Source organism: Camelus dromedarius, chromosome 6 (assembly GCF_036321535.1).
Source record: "Camelus dromedarius isolate mCamDro1 chromosome 6, mCamDro1.pat, whole genome shotgun sequence".
Lineage (NCBI taxonomy): Eukaryota > Metazoa > Chordata > Mammalia > Artiodactyla > Camelidae > Camelus > Camelus dromedarius.
Window position 1 is genome coordinate 7,556,429 of NC_087441.1, and position 16,525 is coordinate 7,572,953.

The window sequence follows — 16,525 nt, forward strand, 5'->3', positions numbered from 1 at the left end:
CGCCGCTTACAAGCTCCAGAAGCAGGGTGACTTCCTGCCCCTCCTACATTCTAACACACCACTGCGCTTTGCAACCTCCCGCTCTCCCGCACCGATCGGGAGATAAATCCATACTAATTAGGCTTCTTAATTTGCATATGAAGTTTGCAAATAATATTCCAGTCATTACAAACTTCTCTTTACAACAGGTTGGGCTTGACTTACAATCACTGGAGGTATGAAGACTACAGAATTATCCTTTAAATGCAGTTTATAGAATTTTATTTGTGACTTTTATGTCCTCCAAGAAGCCTGAATTTTAAGAACCACTGTTAAAATGGCTATTATTAATGACTGAACTGATACTATGAGTATGGATAACAACATAGTTAAGAAAGGTGAGTGATTTAAGCAAAGAAAACCCCACATTTTTGCTTCCATTATGAAGATGTGAGGAAATCAATATACGATTTCTCTACTTGGGGGATGTAGATGCGGCTAAAAAACAAGGCCAGAGGGGGGTAATATTTCTCTGTAGTTGATAAAAATCTTGAGGCAAAAGATTTTCTAACTCAGAAAAATTCAGAGGAATTCCTTCTCTCCTTGTGACCTGAAGCCATGGTAATTATACAGAACTCTAAACTCAGTGCACTCTTAAAAGGCAGAGGAGTAAGTGGGTAGTCAGGAAGCGGTAACTAGGATTTATTACCTGCCTTCTGGGCATCAGGCACTGTCATGTATCTATGGTTTGAGTTAATCCTCATAAAACTCGAGATACGTGGGATTTATTATACCCACTTCTCAGCCAAGGACATCAAGGATTTATAACATGCCTGGAGTCACACAGCTGGTAGAAGACAGAGCTAAAACAGAATTGAACTTCAGGCCCTCAGCTCCAAAGACTATGTACTTTATACTTCATAAAACTGCCTCCACTGTTTAAAAGTTGCACTAACCAAACTTGCAAAACTTAAAGTGCTTTTTTAGAATCATCATTCTGCAGCCTAATGAAGGGGGAATCGAGGTGGAAAAGACATAAACCGCTTTCACCAAATAGTTATATGCACCAATTTTGAATTTTTTGATTGTTAGGAAAGCATTGATCTTTCTCCAGAAATATTCCAATATAATCATCCTATCAGCCTTTTTTTGAGCCGACTTTGAATAATATCATGAATGTTACACTGCCCAAACCAACACACCAGCAGAGGATGGCAGCAACCTCGCGTGGCCCGTCCAGCCCTTCTGCCATCGTAGCAAAAAGCCCTGCAGACACCAGAGCCTGTGAGATGCTCCCCCCACCGAGGTAGTGATGCTGGGTGTGTTCTGATGGGGCCGACGAATGTCAACAGAGAGAAGTTGTAAATTATCCACCTTTTAGGATGGTCGTTTCAAGAAAAACAATTAGGCAGAATTTTTTTAGATCATTCCAATGTCAATATCCCTGGATCCAGGAGGAATTCACCTCTGGGCTGGTTCAAATCAAACAGTTTTGACGTTCACATCACCTAAAGTTTGTGGTTATCTTGCTGTTATTTCCTGGAATACCATTTTCTTACCCTTGTCAATTTAACTTTCAAGAACATAGTCTTGTTTTATCTCTTTATCAGCTCAGATTCATTTCTTCTCACTACTTTTGGTCAGGTCAAAGTGAATATATTGTACAATTTTAACATCCCAAAGTGAATAAGAAAAGGGGAAGGTGTAGAGTTTCCTTCATGGATTCCTGGTACTAAGTGCAGTTCCCTGAGGAGCTGAAATACTCTGGCACAGCAGCAGGCCACAGAGATGATGCCTGGGACCTGCGAACTTGGGTCACTTCTTGAGATGAGTGACAGTTAAGTCTTCTGGCAAAAGTAAACATCCTACTGAGTGATTTAGTGCTCCTTTTTTTGTTTTAAGAGCAAATAAATTCAGGCATAATTTTTCTAAAATAGCACCATCTTGATTCCAAGTAAAAGAAACCTCCAGATGTAATGAAGTATATTCATAATTTTTTTTAAAGCTGACCATCAGAATTTGCTCCACCTGAATGCCATTGTGAAGCATTCAGAACTACATAAAACTGGATCCTGCATAACTCAACTGAGCATCAGTGTCAAAAGCTTCCACCTCTTCACATAAAAGCAGCTGCCAGACACCAACCATGCAGTATAATTTATTTTCCTGAGTGGTTTATCCAAATGGTCATGAAAAAAATGAGTGCAAGATGTTCGGTTCTTAGCTCCAGAGATTTTTTTTTTAACTGTAAAAAAAATTCTCATTAGAAATTTAGAGGGAAGGTAAATTACAGCCATTTGAAACCCAAGGATATATGCAAATTGGTTGGTCCAGCTCAAGTGAATTTTCAATCATTCTTTTTGTATTTTCTGTCTTGAGAGTGAGCTGTGGCAGGATGGAACTGTTTTCCATAATGACTGATATTCTTCGAAAACACGCCCCAAGGTGATGTTACAAATTGTTGAAGATGTTCGGTTGGCTTGTAACATTTCCAAACACACATGATCCCATCAGATCTGCTGTAGAAATGCAACCTGAAAAACAAGGATCACAGATAAAAGACTTCACAGTCAGAAAACGGACAATGCCCTGGCTTAGGGTATGTTTGGCTATACAAAGATGCATAATTACATACCATGAGGAATGTGAAATGAAGCAGAAGATGCTGTCTCTCCTGCAAGGAGTTTACTATTTAATAGAGAAGTCAGAGCGAGCAAAAAAGTGTGTGTGTGTGTGTGTGTGTGTAGAAAGAGACAAAGCAACAATTCACTGGAAACAAGAATGTAATATGCACCTACATTTACAGAAATATACATACAATAGGGCATCTATAACAAATGAGGAAGTACATAAGTACTGACTGAATTAATGGAATTGTCATAGAAAAGACCAAATCTGACTCCATATTAGATCTGTTCCTTTGACTTTAACTCTGTGCTGTTTCCTGGGCTTAGTCATGCCGGTTCTGCACCTTTTGTAAAAGAATGTTGCCTATAGCCTGAAATATACAGGACAGCCCATTCTCAAGGCCCTGACCTTTAAGGGTGGAACACTTTTCCTTTCATAAGGAGATAAAAAGTTGTAGAACAGAGAATAACATTTGTCTTGTTGGAGGTTTATAGGAACACGGTGACTTGCCCTAAGTGGAGAGCTGCAAGAACAAAGGATTCCAATACCAAGAAGCTTGCAACAAGCAACGGTACCCCCTCCCCTTTTTAGTATAAAAGGAGCCTGAATTCTGACTTGGGGAAGATAGACCTCTAGGACATTAGTCTGCCATCTTCTTGGTCTGCCAGCTTTTTGAATAAATTCGCTATTCCTTGCCCTAGTACCTCATCTCCTGATTTATTGGCCTGTCATGCGGCGAGCAGAATGAGTTTGGACTCAGGAACAGAATGATTAAATGACCCAAAGTTATTCCCAGAACCCTATTTTAAAGGAGTGTTTTAAAGGAAAAGATAGGCATGATTTAACCAGGGGAGTCAAGACTAAGAGATTTGAAAAGATGATTTTAAAATTGGAGGGCTAGAAACAGAATTTCAGGGCTTTGCCAATGGCATGTAATAATCAGTCAAAACAATTTCAGTTTACTAGGCTGCAAGGTGCCATGGCCAAAATTTGCTCTATGAATAAATACTGGTTGTGTGCACATGGAACCCCAGCTCTTGTGAGTGTACATTATACACTGAACTACAGTTGTCCCTCAGTATGTACAGGGAACGGGTCCAGGAACCCCTGGGAATACTAGGGTCTGCGGACATTCAAGCCCCCTTTATAAAATGCTGTAATGTGAAGAATGCAGTGGGCCTTCCGCATCCTGACGTTTCGCGCCTGCAGATTCAAGCATCCGCATTGGGTTGAATCCGCGGATGTGAAACCCGCGAATACGGAGGGCCCACTGTACTCCCAATACAACAAAAAGAGGGAACTTGAGAAAAAACACAAACACAACACGAGAGCAGAGCAAAAGGCAGGGAGACGTGGTGCAGGTGGTTCTGTGGGTTAAGTGTGAGGGGGAGAGTCCGGACTGTCCCCTCGCTGACGTGAGCTGACTGGAAGCCTCTGTTCTGAGTGTTATTACTGCATTTACAGAATGCGTTTTTGCACGTCGAGGCCACTGCAGTGTGTTCAACCAAGAAATGACAAAGTCGCTATAAACCTTAAACTGCTCTTAAAAAATAGTTAAAAAATAAAAAAGATATGGCAAAGTCTATTGAATTTCCTAGACAACACATAGGCTTTTCGTGAATAATTCTGACCGTGATTTTCAAATTACAGGCCGTCTTTAGAAGCTAATTCCCCACCAAGATGCTCACTTCTTCTAAACCCGCCCGTGATTAGCCCTGGCGGCTGCTGCATTCCAAAGCCAGGGGAGCAGGGAGGGTGCTTAGTGTTCTTCAGGCGAGCGCAGTGCCTGGCTCAGGAAAATTCAAGAAAAGTGTGCTGAGGTGGGATCTGGATAGGAGGCGGGTAGAGGCTGATGTACAGAAGCCCAATAAGGGATAATAATTTGAGAGTTGGGCCAACAGGGTTAGCCTAGAAATGGAGGCATGAAGTCTAAGAACTGTGATGGAGGAATTGGTGGGGACTGATGAAACCTGACAACAGAGATAAAAGAACGAAAGAGATACCAAAGCTTCAGGCCTGGAGAAATGGATCTTTACCCCATCTTACTCTATTATCAAGATAACAAATTTGGTTTTCTTTTCTTTTTTTTTTTTTTAGTGGAGGTACAGGGAATTGAACCCAGGACCTTGTGCATGCTAAGGCTACGTTCTACCACTGAGCTATACCCACCACAAATATTTTATTTATTTTGTTTGTGGGGTTTTTTTTCTGGGCGGGGAGTTAGGTTTATTTATTTAGTTAGTTATTTTAACGGAGTTATTGGGGATTGAGCCCAGGACCTCGTGCATGCTAAGCATGTGCTCTAACCACTGAGCTATACCCTCCCTCCAACAATTTGGTTTTCTAACAAATGAGCTGCTTCTATCTATTGTAATTTGAGGTAGACTGAGTTAGATTGTGAAGGTTTAGAGGTGTAGCCATGTCACCTGCTTTTCTCTGTTTCCCACAGAACCTGATCCAGGCAGAGGAGACAATTAATGGTCATTTGCTGATTCTATTTTCCAAAATTATAAAGGAAGCCAGAAAAAGCAAAAAGAGCTACTTTATCCTCTTTAAATTACTACATGGGTTTTCTCATAAGGAAATCACTGTCATGATGATAAAGAAGCATCTATCAAATGAATTCACTAAATCAGGGTTTATCTAGACACACAACTTAATCCTGTTCACTTTGAATTTCAGAACCTATAAACAGAATGTATGAAAAATAAAAATTCAACATCATTAGTTGATAGGGAACTGTGAATCTAAACCAAAACAAGATACTACTTCATACCTACTAATATGGCTAGGATGAAAAAGACAGATAATAACAAGTGTTGGTGAAGGTATAGAGAAATTAGAAGCCTCATATATTACTGGTGGGAATGTAATATGGTGCAGCCTCTATGGAAAACATCTTTGGTGGTTCCTCAAAAAGTTAAACATAGAGTTTACCATTCAACACAGCATCTCTACTCCCAAATAGATACTCAAAAGACTTAAAACAGGTGTTCCCCCCAAAAAGAAAAAAAATGTACACAAATGTTCATAGCAGCATTATTCATAATAGCCAAAAGGTAGAAACAACCCAAATGTCCATCAACTGATGAGTGGATAAAATGTGGTCTATCCACATGATGGAATATTGATCAGCAATAAAAGGAATGAAGTACAGGTATATTCTACAACATGGATGAAACTGGAAAACAAGTGAAAGAAGCCAGACAGAAAAGGACACATTTCATATGATTCCATTTACGTGAAATGTCCAGAATAGGCAAATACAAAGAGACAGAAAGTAGATTAGTGGTTTCCGGGAGTTGGGAGGAGCAGGGAATGGGGAGTGACTACTAATGAGTATGGGGTTTTTTTTAAGGGGGGGGGGGGTGAAAATGTTCTGGAATTTGATAGTGGGGGATGGTTGCATGACTCTGAATGTGCTAAAAAAGTGTATGCTTTAAAAGGGTGAACTTTATGGTATATGAGTTATACCTCAATAAAGCCATTATTAAATTTTTTAATAGAAATGATTATGATTAGAAATAATACTAGGAAGAAAATGTTTAATAAGGTTGTTAGGGGAACAGCAGAAATAAAAAAGGAAGACAAGCCCTGCAGAAGTATTTTTAAAAGAATAAATTGTAGTACATTATAATATTGCTTGAAGATATGTTGCTCTCCCCAAATTTAATTTTTTCCAAGACTTTGTGCTTATTTGCAAAATGCTGTCTAAAGGCAAATTATTATTAACACTTGGACACTAATTTGGCTTGGGCTAGGCTGTCAGATGAATGTTCAGGAGTGAAGTAAAAAATACGCATCTCTACCATGATTTGCAAAGAAGAAACAAAAATGTCAAGAAAAATACTGATTTTCATGCCAAATAAAAGTCCAGAAATACAAAGTAAATGCAAAGAATATGCAATAAGGCCTGCATAAAAGCAGACAAAAGAAAATGGAAATTAATAATAGCAGTAGTAATAGTAATTAAAACCAAATCCAAAATAGTCACTCTCCTGTTTACAACCAATTATTAAGTAAACATCTGTTCTAATTATACTTCAATTAAAAAATGCACACGTGAATGTATGCAGGAGTAAGAGGTCAAGGAAAGTATGTAATGTTTCCATACCGGAAATCCAATGGTAAATTCCCATTGGTTCTCACTGGGTCAGCTGACAGTGTGAGAATTTTCTTCACGGTGGTCCTCTTCCTCAGTGTGTTCCTTGTTCTTTGGTGCGAATTTTTCAGGTATGTCAAATGTTCCTGTGTATTTGGAACTCTTCCATGGAAAGACTAACTTCAAACAGAATTCCCAGTATGGAGACAGCACTTATGGTCAAACTGCTTGGGTTTATCCCATCAGTGATGCTGTGTAAGAATTCCGGGCATGCAAAGGATTCCTGAAATGAAGGGTCTTCACTCTGTGTTAGCTTAAAGAGACAAAAGCTTTACCATCACACTGAAATTCACTTCAACCAGAGGGGAAGAAGATGACTTTGCCTTCTCCAAGCCTGAGGCAAATACCCAATGACCTCTTCCAAAGCATCTCATACAGCGGCTGAGCAGAGAAGATGATGGCATCTTGGCTCCACCGTGACTTGACCGAAAGCATGCCCATTTCCATTCTTCAGCAGGAAGCCGTGGAGAGAGAGAATTCTTCAAGGGAAGTCACAGCAGGGGTGCAGGACAGCCCTGATTGGCTGTCCCAAAGCAGGGAAATGGCTCAGTCTTACCCAGTACACAGCAGCTGCTGCCATGAGAGCCCAGCCACACAAGGATTAGCATTTTCCAAAGGGAGAGCTGATCACACATGCTTGGGAAATACTACTTTTCTTGGAACTTCACAGTGAGACTATTCAATGGTTACAGTTCAACAGTAAGAAATTCATTTAACCTTGTTTAAATCACATAGCGAATCACAGAAATTTTTTTTTTTAATATAACAAGTACTAATCTACCCAGTGGGACACACTTTGGGAAATGCTAGTCCAAACTAATAATGTCCCATGTTTCAGTGAAATTTTTGACTTTGGTTGTGACAAGGGCTGCCAGATAAAACACAGGACATCCACTTAGATTTGAATTTTAGGTAATTTTTCAGAAAAGCATGTCCCATGCAATATTTTTATTTGCTAAACCTGACCACCCTAGTTGGGACACAGTACCATTGGAAAACCCTGTGGGTTAGAGATGTGTCTAGCTGTTCTTTCGCTGTGCACCCCACTCGGCTCCCCCTGCAGCCTTTGTGACCCTACTCCGAAGTGCAGTGTGCGAACCACATGAGTTCCCATTAGAACAGAGACGGTTACCTTCCTCAGGGTAGCACTCTGGGACCCCACTTGAGCTCATGATGAGGTTGCCATCTTGGTCATGCCGCTCCAGGGTCCCAGGGGGACAGGTGGGGATGGGAGTGGTAGGCTCAGGGGTGGTGGTGGTGGCGGCGGTGGTGGTTGTCTGTGTAGTGGTTCGGGTGGTTGTTGGGCGCCTGGTGGTGGTCGTGGTGGGCCGAGGGGTCGTGGTGGTGGTAGATCGTGTAGTGGTGGTGGTGGTGGTGGTGGTGGTGGGAACATGGGTGGTTGTTCTGATGACTTCCAAGCCCATCAGGGGCTTCCCTCCAAGACTCAAAATGGGCTTATCCTGGGCACTGGCCAAAGGTTTGCCGTGCCGCCCCTGCCCGAAGAGGGGGAGGCCGTCAGGGCTCACCACGGGGGTCCCGCCCAGATCTGCAAGAAAATCAGACAAAAGCTGTGCAACAAGGTGAGATGACCTAGGGGAAGTAAAGGCAGGTGGGAAGTGTCTTCTCAAAGCTCACGGACTCTTCTATTTTAATCAGTAAAGGCAAAGGAATCATTAAGAGGGTATCAGCTGAGGTAGCAGTATCTATGGCTTTCCAGAAATTTCTGGGCTTTTTATATTGTCCATGACTCTCTACTACCTTATATAATATATAAATAATTCACTGCTGTGCCTCATGACCTGAAATAATGCTCCGTCTCTGGTAAGGAAAGTAATTCCTTTCTCCTCTTCATTCCTGTCCCTAAGGGTTTAAGTGTGACTTTGGACCAGTGGTGGCAAACTTATCCTGGAAAAGGCCAGAGATTAAATATTTTAAGCCTTATTTTGCTACTGCTCGCCTCTGCCATGTTAGGGCAAATAAGCTATAGACATCAACAAATGCACGCTTCTGTGCTCTGATAAAACTCTCTGTGCGAACGTGAAATGTGAATTTAAAATACTATTCACATATCACAAATATTATTATTCTGGGGTTTTTTTTTTGTTGTTGTTGCAATCATTTAAAAATGTTAAAACGATTCTGAGCTTCCAGGCTATACCAAAATTGGCAGTAGACAGGATTTGGCTTTAGCAGCTGTGGTTTGCTGACTCCGGCTCTAGAGCCACCTTTTCTAGAGGGTGGAGTCTGTGGGAAGACAACTGGGTCAGAGAAAAGCTAAGTTCTGCTCCTTCTGACACACTCCCTTCCACACGGCTAAAAGTACCTGGACAAGGGATCCCATTAAAAATGAGGGAGAGGAGGAACAGAGAAGCTGATACTCTACAGCTAACTCAGGACACTTTTGTTCCTTAACCATTCTCACTTACCCACGATGGTTCGACCATCTCCTCCTAGTTTAACTCGAAGAGGATTGCCTTGTGAATCTTGGAGGTACCTTCCTTCTGCATTCAATACTAATCCACGATCAAGATCCACAACCTAAATCCATGACACAGATTAGAGGATATAATTGGATATTTCAGAATGTTCACATTAATCCAACCACATGAACATATGAGCAGGAAACATTATTTCCATTAGCATCATTCATAAGGTTTAATAAGAATAAAGTACAAAACAGTCGTATTTCATAGTATAACTGCTCACCCACATAGCATGTAAATTGTTTTAAGTTTCTCAAATATACAAAAGATGTTCAAAATACTTTTACCATTTAATAGGTTGTGTGTAACACTAAAGAGAGGGCAGCAACCTAAGTGTTCATCAATGGAGGAAAGAGATTAAATAAATCGTGGCCCATCCAGACAGTGAAATACTATGCAGCCAGTGAAAAGGACTTGGAAATTATGTACTTATTGACATATCCTGATGCAGACTCAGATTATAGGCCTGATTATTTTGCAAAGCTAAAATGTATTCATTTGTGTATATAAGCTTAAAACTGCGGAGGAAAAATTCCAGACAGCTAGATCCCAAACTGTTAACAGTGGTTATTTCTGAGAAGTGTTTGCGATGCTTATTATCTTTCTTATCTTTTTTTTATACATTTCTGAACTCTTTTAACAGAACATGACATGGTTCTGTTTCATTGTCTAAGGAATTATAAAACTTCGGAAAATGGCATAATCTCTGTTCAAAAACAACTCATGCTTTCAAAGTGCATGGTGATTGCACTTGGGTTGGTTCTCAAAGTGTGGTCCTGGACCAGCTGCCCCAGCCGCAGCTAGGAGCTTGTCAGATATGAGAATTACCTGGTCCCACCCAGACCTTACTGACAAGCACCCCTAGTGATTCTGATGCTTACTAATATTTGAGACCCATGACTCAGCACCATCAGGTCACTGCAGGAAACCCTCAAGCAGGCCACTTTGTTGGGTGCTGTCTCAGTAATTAAAATAAAACTTATTTACACAAACTCCACTTTTAAAATTTACTCCACACCATTTCAACTCAAAAGTATTCATGATGACACTTGACACTTTGCTTTAAAATGCATTCTTCCTATTATAAATTTTTGTCCCTTTGAGAAATGATAAAATAATCTTTAAATCACCTGTGACTGAAAGTTCTTTGAGGTTCTTCAATATGTGTTCCTAAACCTTACTGTTAAAAATGGGAAGTTTTGACTGGGAATTCTATGATGAATAATGTTTTGATTCTTTGAAAAAATATTTTAAAACTCTGAACACTGTAAAGCATTCTGCCCATTACCCTCAAACCGCCAGAAACCCTTAAACATTTATCTTAACCCCAGGAAGTTAAAGTCATTTAGCTTAAACATACATAAAATACTAATACTTTTTTTTTTTTTATTTTAGTCAAACAACATTTGTTGAAAGATTCAAAAAAATGATCTGATAAAAATTGCCTATTTGATTCAGGGATTTTTTTTGTTTGTTCAATTGTTTTTACCTTGCTTCCTTTTACGAAGGATTTGAGGCAGTTTACAGAAAATATGTACGTTATTTAATTGAAAAATAAACAAAATATAAATAAATAAAGCCCTCAGGAATGGGAAAACAGAAGCTCATGTGAGAGGTCAGGCATGTGTCAGGCTCTGTATAACTGCTGTGGTTGGCTCAGACATCTGTGTGAGACCTTCCTAACCAGTCAAGGCAAATGGCGACAAGGCCCATGCCTCGTCTCAACATCTATACCTATATAGGTATATAGATATACAATGTCTATGAACAGAAACTAATTCCTTAGGAGAACCAAAGATTTTTCTGGGGACTGGAGAAAACAGTACAGTATAAGTATACTAACATGAGTGGTTAGAGGGGAAAAAAAGCCCACTTCATTTATTATTACACAATGTCCACCATTTTTCTCTTCCCAACAGCATGAAAACAACTGGTATGTGTAAAGAAGTTTACCCTACCCACTTTGTTCCTTGAGGACCATTGATAATTCTTTGTCCACTTGGTTTTCCATTACTACCAGGAAGTACTTTCCCTTCTAGATTCGCTCTGCCATTAAAACCTACACAGTACAAAAAACAACAGAACCTGGTAAATTCAACATTCCTGGAAAACTGGCTTCATACCGAACTCCAAGCAGTAACACGTCATTTCCAGCAGAAATAATTTTAAACCATAGTGTGAATGTAGTAGATAATGATAGTCTTAAATTGTGACTTCTCCATGACAAATATGAATGTCTATGAAGAGGATGGTAAAAATCACAGTTTTCTGACAATACTGGGGGAATGAGAGTGCTCAGCATAAGCAAGATTTCCAGATGAGGCTTAAGACCATAGTAGCTGTAGCTTTATTTTATCCAGTTGGCAGTTGGAGGGAGGGAAAGTTGGAAGGATGGAGAAAATCATCTCTAAAGTCTACTAGATGCTGCCCTGCTCTTCTCTGAGGATTATACTAAACACAACCACGATTCTAGCTGACTTGGTCCTGTCTTCAGTAGCCAACTATAAATGCACAGTGCTGACTCCAAGCTTGCAGACTTGAGTGGAGCTGCTGGAGGAGTATTTGCTCAGAGGAAGGAGAAGGCCCAGTCAGCTGCCCTTTCAGCCGCTGTGTCTGCTCCCAGCACCTGCCCCCTCTCTCCACCTCATGGCCTTTCTGATCAGCTGCATTTTGGCCGAGGCCTTTGCCGGGAGCGCCGTGCTCCAGCCTGGCCACAGGATAAAGCGCTGCGGCTTTCCAACAACTATTTGCAGGTCAAAGACACTTCTCTGTTGCAAAAATTTAATGAGAATTAAAACCATATTGAGTTTTCAGCCATAAAAAGGAATGAAATAATGTCATTTGCAGCAACATGGATGGATCTAGAGATTATCATACTAAGGCAGAGAAAGACAAATATCATATGATACCACTTACATGTAGAATCTAAAAAAAATGACACAAACTTATTTACAAAATAGTAAGAGGCTCACAGACAGAAAAAAATTGGGGGTGGGAGGGGATGGGAGGGATAAAATGAGAGTTTAGGATTGGCAGGTACAAAATGAAAAACTGACCTCCACGTGGAGCATTGCTTTATGTTTTTATATTGTGATAAATTAACAATATATCACATAGATTAACAAATACTAATACATTCACTCAAGAATGTTCTATTATGGCTTGATTCTGTGCAAGGGGAGTGCAAGGCATCACTTGACTGAATGCAGATTTCAGATAAATAGCTTAGATCCTGCCCTGGGGTCCATGTAGACTCCAATTCATAGCTGTCTACATTCTGTCCTCAATGGAAGTCACACAACTGCCTGTTACGCCTCTGTGTGACAATTGTCCTTAACATGCCCTTTCTGGAGATTTTAAACGACATCCAGAGTGCAACGTCTGAGCAACTCTCACCTAAGACATTTGAGTTGATCCCAAGGTGTGCTCAGTTGGACGTTTTATACGCAGCACCACCAGGGACGAGACCCAGTCCGCACAGGCGTCTAACTCCTTCCTGCGGATTCCTTAATATACCACGGCATGGAAACAACTAAAAACAACCTAAAACGCAGGAACCTGAGTTTGGCATCATGGCTGTGACACAATTTCACCAATTAGAGGATTTGTGGAGGAACTCAAAGAAGCAGTTTGAGATAGCAGAGCGACAGAGAGCTGTAGAATTCGTGTTTGGGATTAGAATTGCAGCTCAGTCACTTCACAGCTGTCTGAGCGCCAGCAAACTACTCAGGTCACTGAGTCCTAGTTTCGTCTGAAGACCAGGAGAAGCAATGCAAACCCCAGGAGACGCTTAAGAGGACAAGATCAAGTTACATCTGCAAAGCTCTTAACAAAATGCTTGGACAGAGCAGATGCTCAATAAAAATAAAAGGCTCTTGAAATTGCTACGACCACCGCTGAGAACCGAAAATAAATGTTGAGGTAAAAACAAATTACCTTGCCTGGAAGGGGGTCTCACAGGCGCGCGGGAGAAGGGGTTCCGGAACCTGGCGTTCATCATGCGCTGGCGCAAGGACAGCATCGGGGTGGTGGAGGAGTGGACGGCAGGGGCTCGCGTGGTGAACTGGGGCCGGGCGGGGGTGCCCACGGTGGGGCTTGGGGTGGCAGGGCTGCGAGGTGGCTGTCTGGGCGGGTGGTGCGAAGCTCTCGGGGAGCCGCCCGGAGGTGGCGGAGGAGGACGCTTGACCGGGGTGGCATTCACATCCTGCCGGGAGCTCACTCTGGGAGGCGCAAGCACGATGACGGGGTCCGTCTCCCCCTTGGCGATGTTCCCATTAGCATATTTGTCGCCCCTGGGGATGAAGGAGGAGGGCCACTTTGGAACCGAGGAAGACAGCGGGTCCTCGTCCTTGTCCTTCCCTCCTTTAAAAAACACCACATCTTCATCCTCCTCAGCCGAGACCGACTGCTGCGATTTAGACGGCAGGGGCTCCCTTTTGGATGATGTGGCCTGGGACGCACCGTCCTTCTTCCCCACCGCCTGGGGCCCTGCTCTGCCCGGGACCCTGGTGCGGGCGTGGGGGTGGGGGCTGCCGGGCCTGCCTAGGGGTCTGCGGAGGCGACTGTCGCCCGCGCTTCCTGCCGGAGCCTCCACCTGTCGGTGCTTGGGAAGGGACGGTGTGGCGTCCTTGGCCGCGTGTGCGGGCGCCGGGACACCGCGGGCCTCTGCTTCTGCGCTGTCATCGTGGTTTCCGCCGTATCTGCTCTTAGAATCCTCGTCCTGATTCTGGGGAGAAGTGGGGAGCACCCCACGGGAGCTGGCCGTAAGGGAGGACTGTCTGCCTCTGGTCGAGTAAGGGTCTGAGAAGGAGGCACTTTCCTGTGGCGTGGGGGGAGGACGCCCGGCCTGGGGTTTGGAAGGCGGACGCCCCGCTTCCTTGCTCTGGGGCCCATGGGGCTGTTTCTGGGACGCGGAGACGGTTGAGGAAGGATGCTTTCCCGGAGCGATGGACCCGGGATGGTGCTGAGACCGTGCTGTGGGCGGCCGAGCGAGAGACAATTGTGTCTTGGGAGAACTCCGGTCCACGCCCACGTCCGTGCTCTGCTGAACATCCTGCGCCTTAGAGGATAGAGATTTGGCCTGAGGATGCACCCCTGCCCACGTGCCGGCGGATTTGGGGTTCTCCGCGAGGGGCTCCTTCCGCAGCAGGCTCGCCCCACTTTGGGGACTTCTTCTCAGGTAGTCGGCGCCTCGGGAGGCAGGCTGCCTGGAGAAGGAAGGCACATGGTCATTCACCACGGCGGCCGTAAGTGGCTTTTCGTCTTCTGCCTCCTCCTCTTCGCTGTCTTCATTGATTCCCGAGACTCGCCTATAGTCAGAAGCTGCGGGAGGATTCACCCTAGGGTGAACCTGGGAGGACACGGTGGACGGAGGGGAGCTGGAGGGCTGTAACCGGGGTCCTCGGGGGCTGCCAAACCTGTGGGGGTATCTACCATGAGCGGCAAAGGGCCTGTTCCTGAGCAAATTAAAACGTCCGGAGACTGGCGAACCCGCAGGCAGCCGGGCCCGGAATGATGGAGCCGTGGCTTCGGCCTGCCTCCCTTTATCTTCTGCAGCATTGTCACCATCACCGTCAGAGTCATCTGCCTCCTCAGAGGCCTGTGTCCTGGAGGATAGACGAGAGGAGACCAAGGAAGACTTGGTGGACCGTGATGGCCCATTGGCCTTGGCGGCTGGGGCATCGTGACCATCCTTCCAGCCCCTGGAGAGCGGAGACCTGGGGTGTGGTTCGGTGGGCTGCAGCTGAGATGACCCCCCGTGCGGTGGAGAAAGTCTTGAGGGTGGGGCTGAAGCCCTCGAAATTTCCTCTCCATCCTCGGAATGGGGCGCCCTCTGAGCCGGCAAGGCTGGCTTTGTACTGTGGTGCGCGAAGCTTCTGTCGCGCAGAGCGTTCCAGGCTGACTGGCGGCTGGGCGACAGGGCGGGCCGAGTTTTGCGAGGCGGCTGCTGGGAGGTGGCGTCCTTGGGGTGAGGGGAGCCTGCGGCTGGCTCTTCCTCCTCTTCGCCCACTGAGTCATTGTCAGTAGAGCTCGAAGGCCGGTTGGTAGAGGGCGCCCCCGAAGTACGGTGAGCGCTGTCCTCCAAGGGTGTGTGGGCGGCAGAAGAGGCCGATGCCGAGGCGGGCGCCCCTGGACGAGGGTGGGGGGCCGGCGCGGAGCCAGGCTTGTCCACACCCTCCTTTCGGGGCAGTACTGGCATTCGGGCTCTCATTGGCATCCTCCCAGGAGTGAGGACTGGGTGGACGGATCTACTTGGTGGCCTCTGCTGGGGCTTCTGGCCTTGGGTCTCCGAATGCGACGTTGGTGGATCCCCTGGAGAATCCAGCTCCGCCTCATCAGTGATATCTGTCGACTGGAGGTCCAGCCCTTCACTGCTCCTAGTGGGGGCCTGGGGTTTTCTGGGCAGCCTACCATTGGCCAATAATTTGTTCTTCAAGTCAAGGAGGGGGGTCTTGACATTTCTCCCTTGGTGAGAAACAGGCAAATGAGTGTGTTTTGAGGAGGCTGGAACTTTAGGAGAAGATGAGGAAGGTTCAGGCTTTTCAGGTTTCTGATGATCGTCCATGTCTGCTTTCTGCTGAACCTCAGGCTCACTGGTAGGGGCTGAAATAGATTTTAAAGAATTTATCATCAAAGACATTTGAAAGATGTGCAACAGAAAATGAGTATTTAAGTTGGTAGCATGGAGGTGTTTAAAATTAGTCATTATCATTGATAACTTCTTCTTTAAACACTGGACACTTATTTTCCCAATTATAGTCATATCTGTTAAAATTCAATTTTGCTTTAATTAATATAGTCCTAGAAGATATGTGTGTATCAAATTTCTATAAATCAAATCAGGCTATGTCACAGCTTATTTGAAGGAATTCTGAAACGAGTACTTTGAAGTAATCCATTGATTTTGGAAGTGCAAAATCTTATGCGGGACTTTCTTTATATAACAGTCAAGATGTTACAAATGATAGCTGTTCTTTACAATGGAGGCGAGAAATGAATATAAGCCTGGCACAAAATGTTGAATGATCTGTACTCAAAACTATATGGAGATGTGCTGTGTGTAATTTGCAAATGACTGGGGTGAGCTACAAATTTGTAATTTTGAGGCATTACAAAGTGTTCCCTATTCTGCCTGACATGTACTTGCTCTTTCCTTCTTGCTTAAAATCCCTTCAATAATGGATACATTTGTAATCCCACAATAAAGCCTAAAATAAAAAGACACTTGTGGTAGGCAAACATTATATGACGTGTACCCTTTAATTTGTCCTTT

At 43.9% G+C, this 16,525-nt stretch overlaps 1 protein-coding gene across 2 annotated transcripts in view; it reads right to left on the reverse strand.

Moving 5' to 3' along the window:
• Positions 1-16,525, reverse strand: part of FNDC1 (fibronectin type III domain containing 1) — a 91,482-nt gene that overhangs the window by 19,133 nt on the left and 55,824 nt on the right. For both annotated transcript variants that reach the window (XM_031456633.2, XM_064486511.1), the window contains 4 exons: positions 13,189-15,855; positions 11,211-11,311; positions 9,196-9,307; positions 7,902-8,315 (listed from right to left, as the gene is read on the reverse strand). In XM_031456633.2, the coding sequence (XP_031312493.2) occupies positions 7,902-8,315; positions 9,196-9,307; positions 11,211-11,311; positions 13,189-15,855 (3,294 nt within the window). The remainder of the gene's footprint in view (positions 1-7,901; positions 8,316-9,195; positions 9,308-11,210; positions 11,312-13,188; positions 15,856-16,525) is intronic.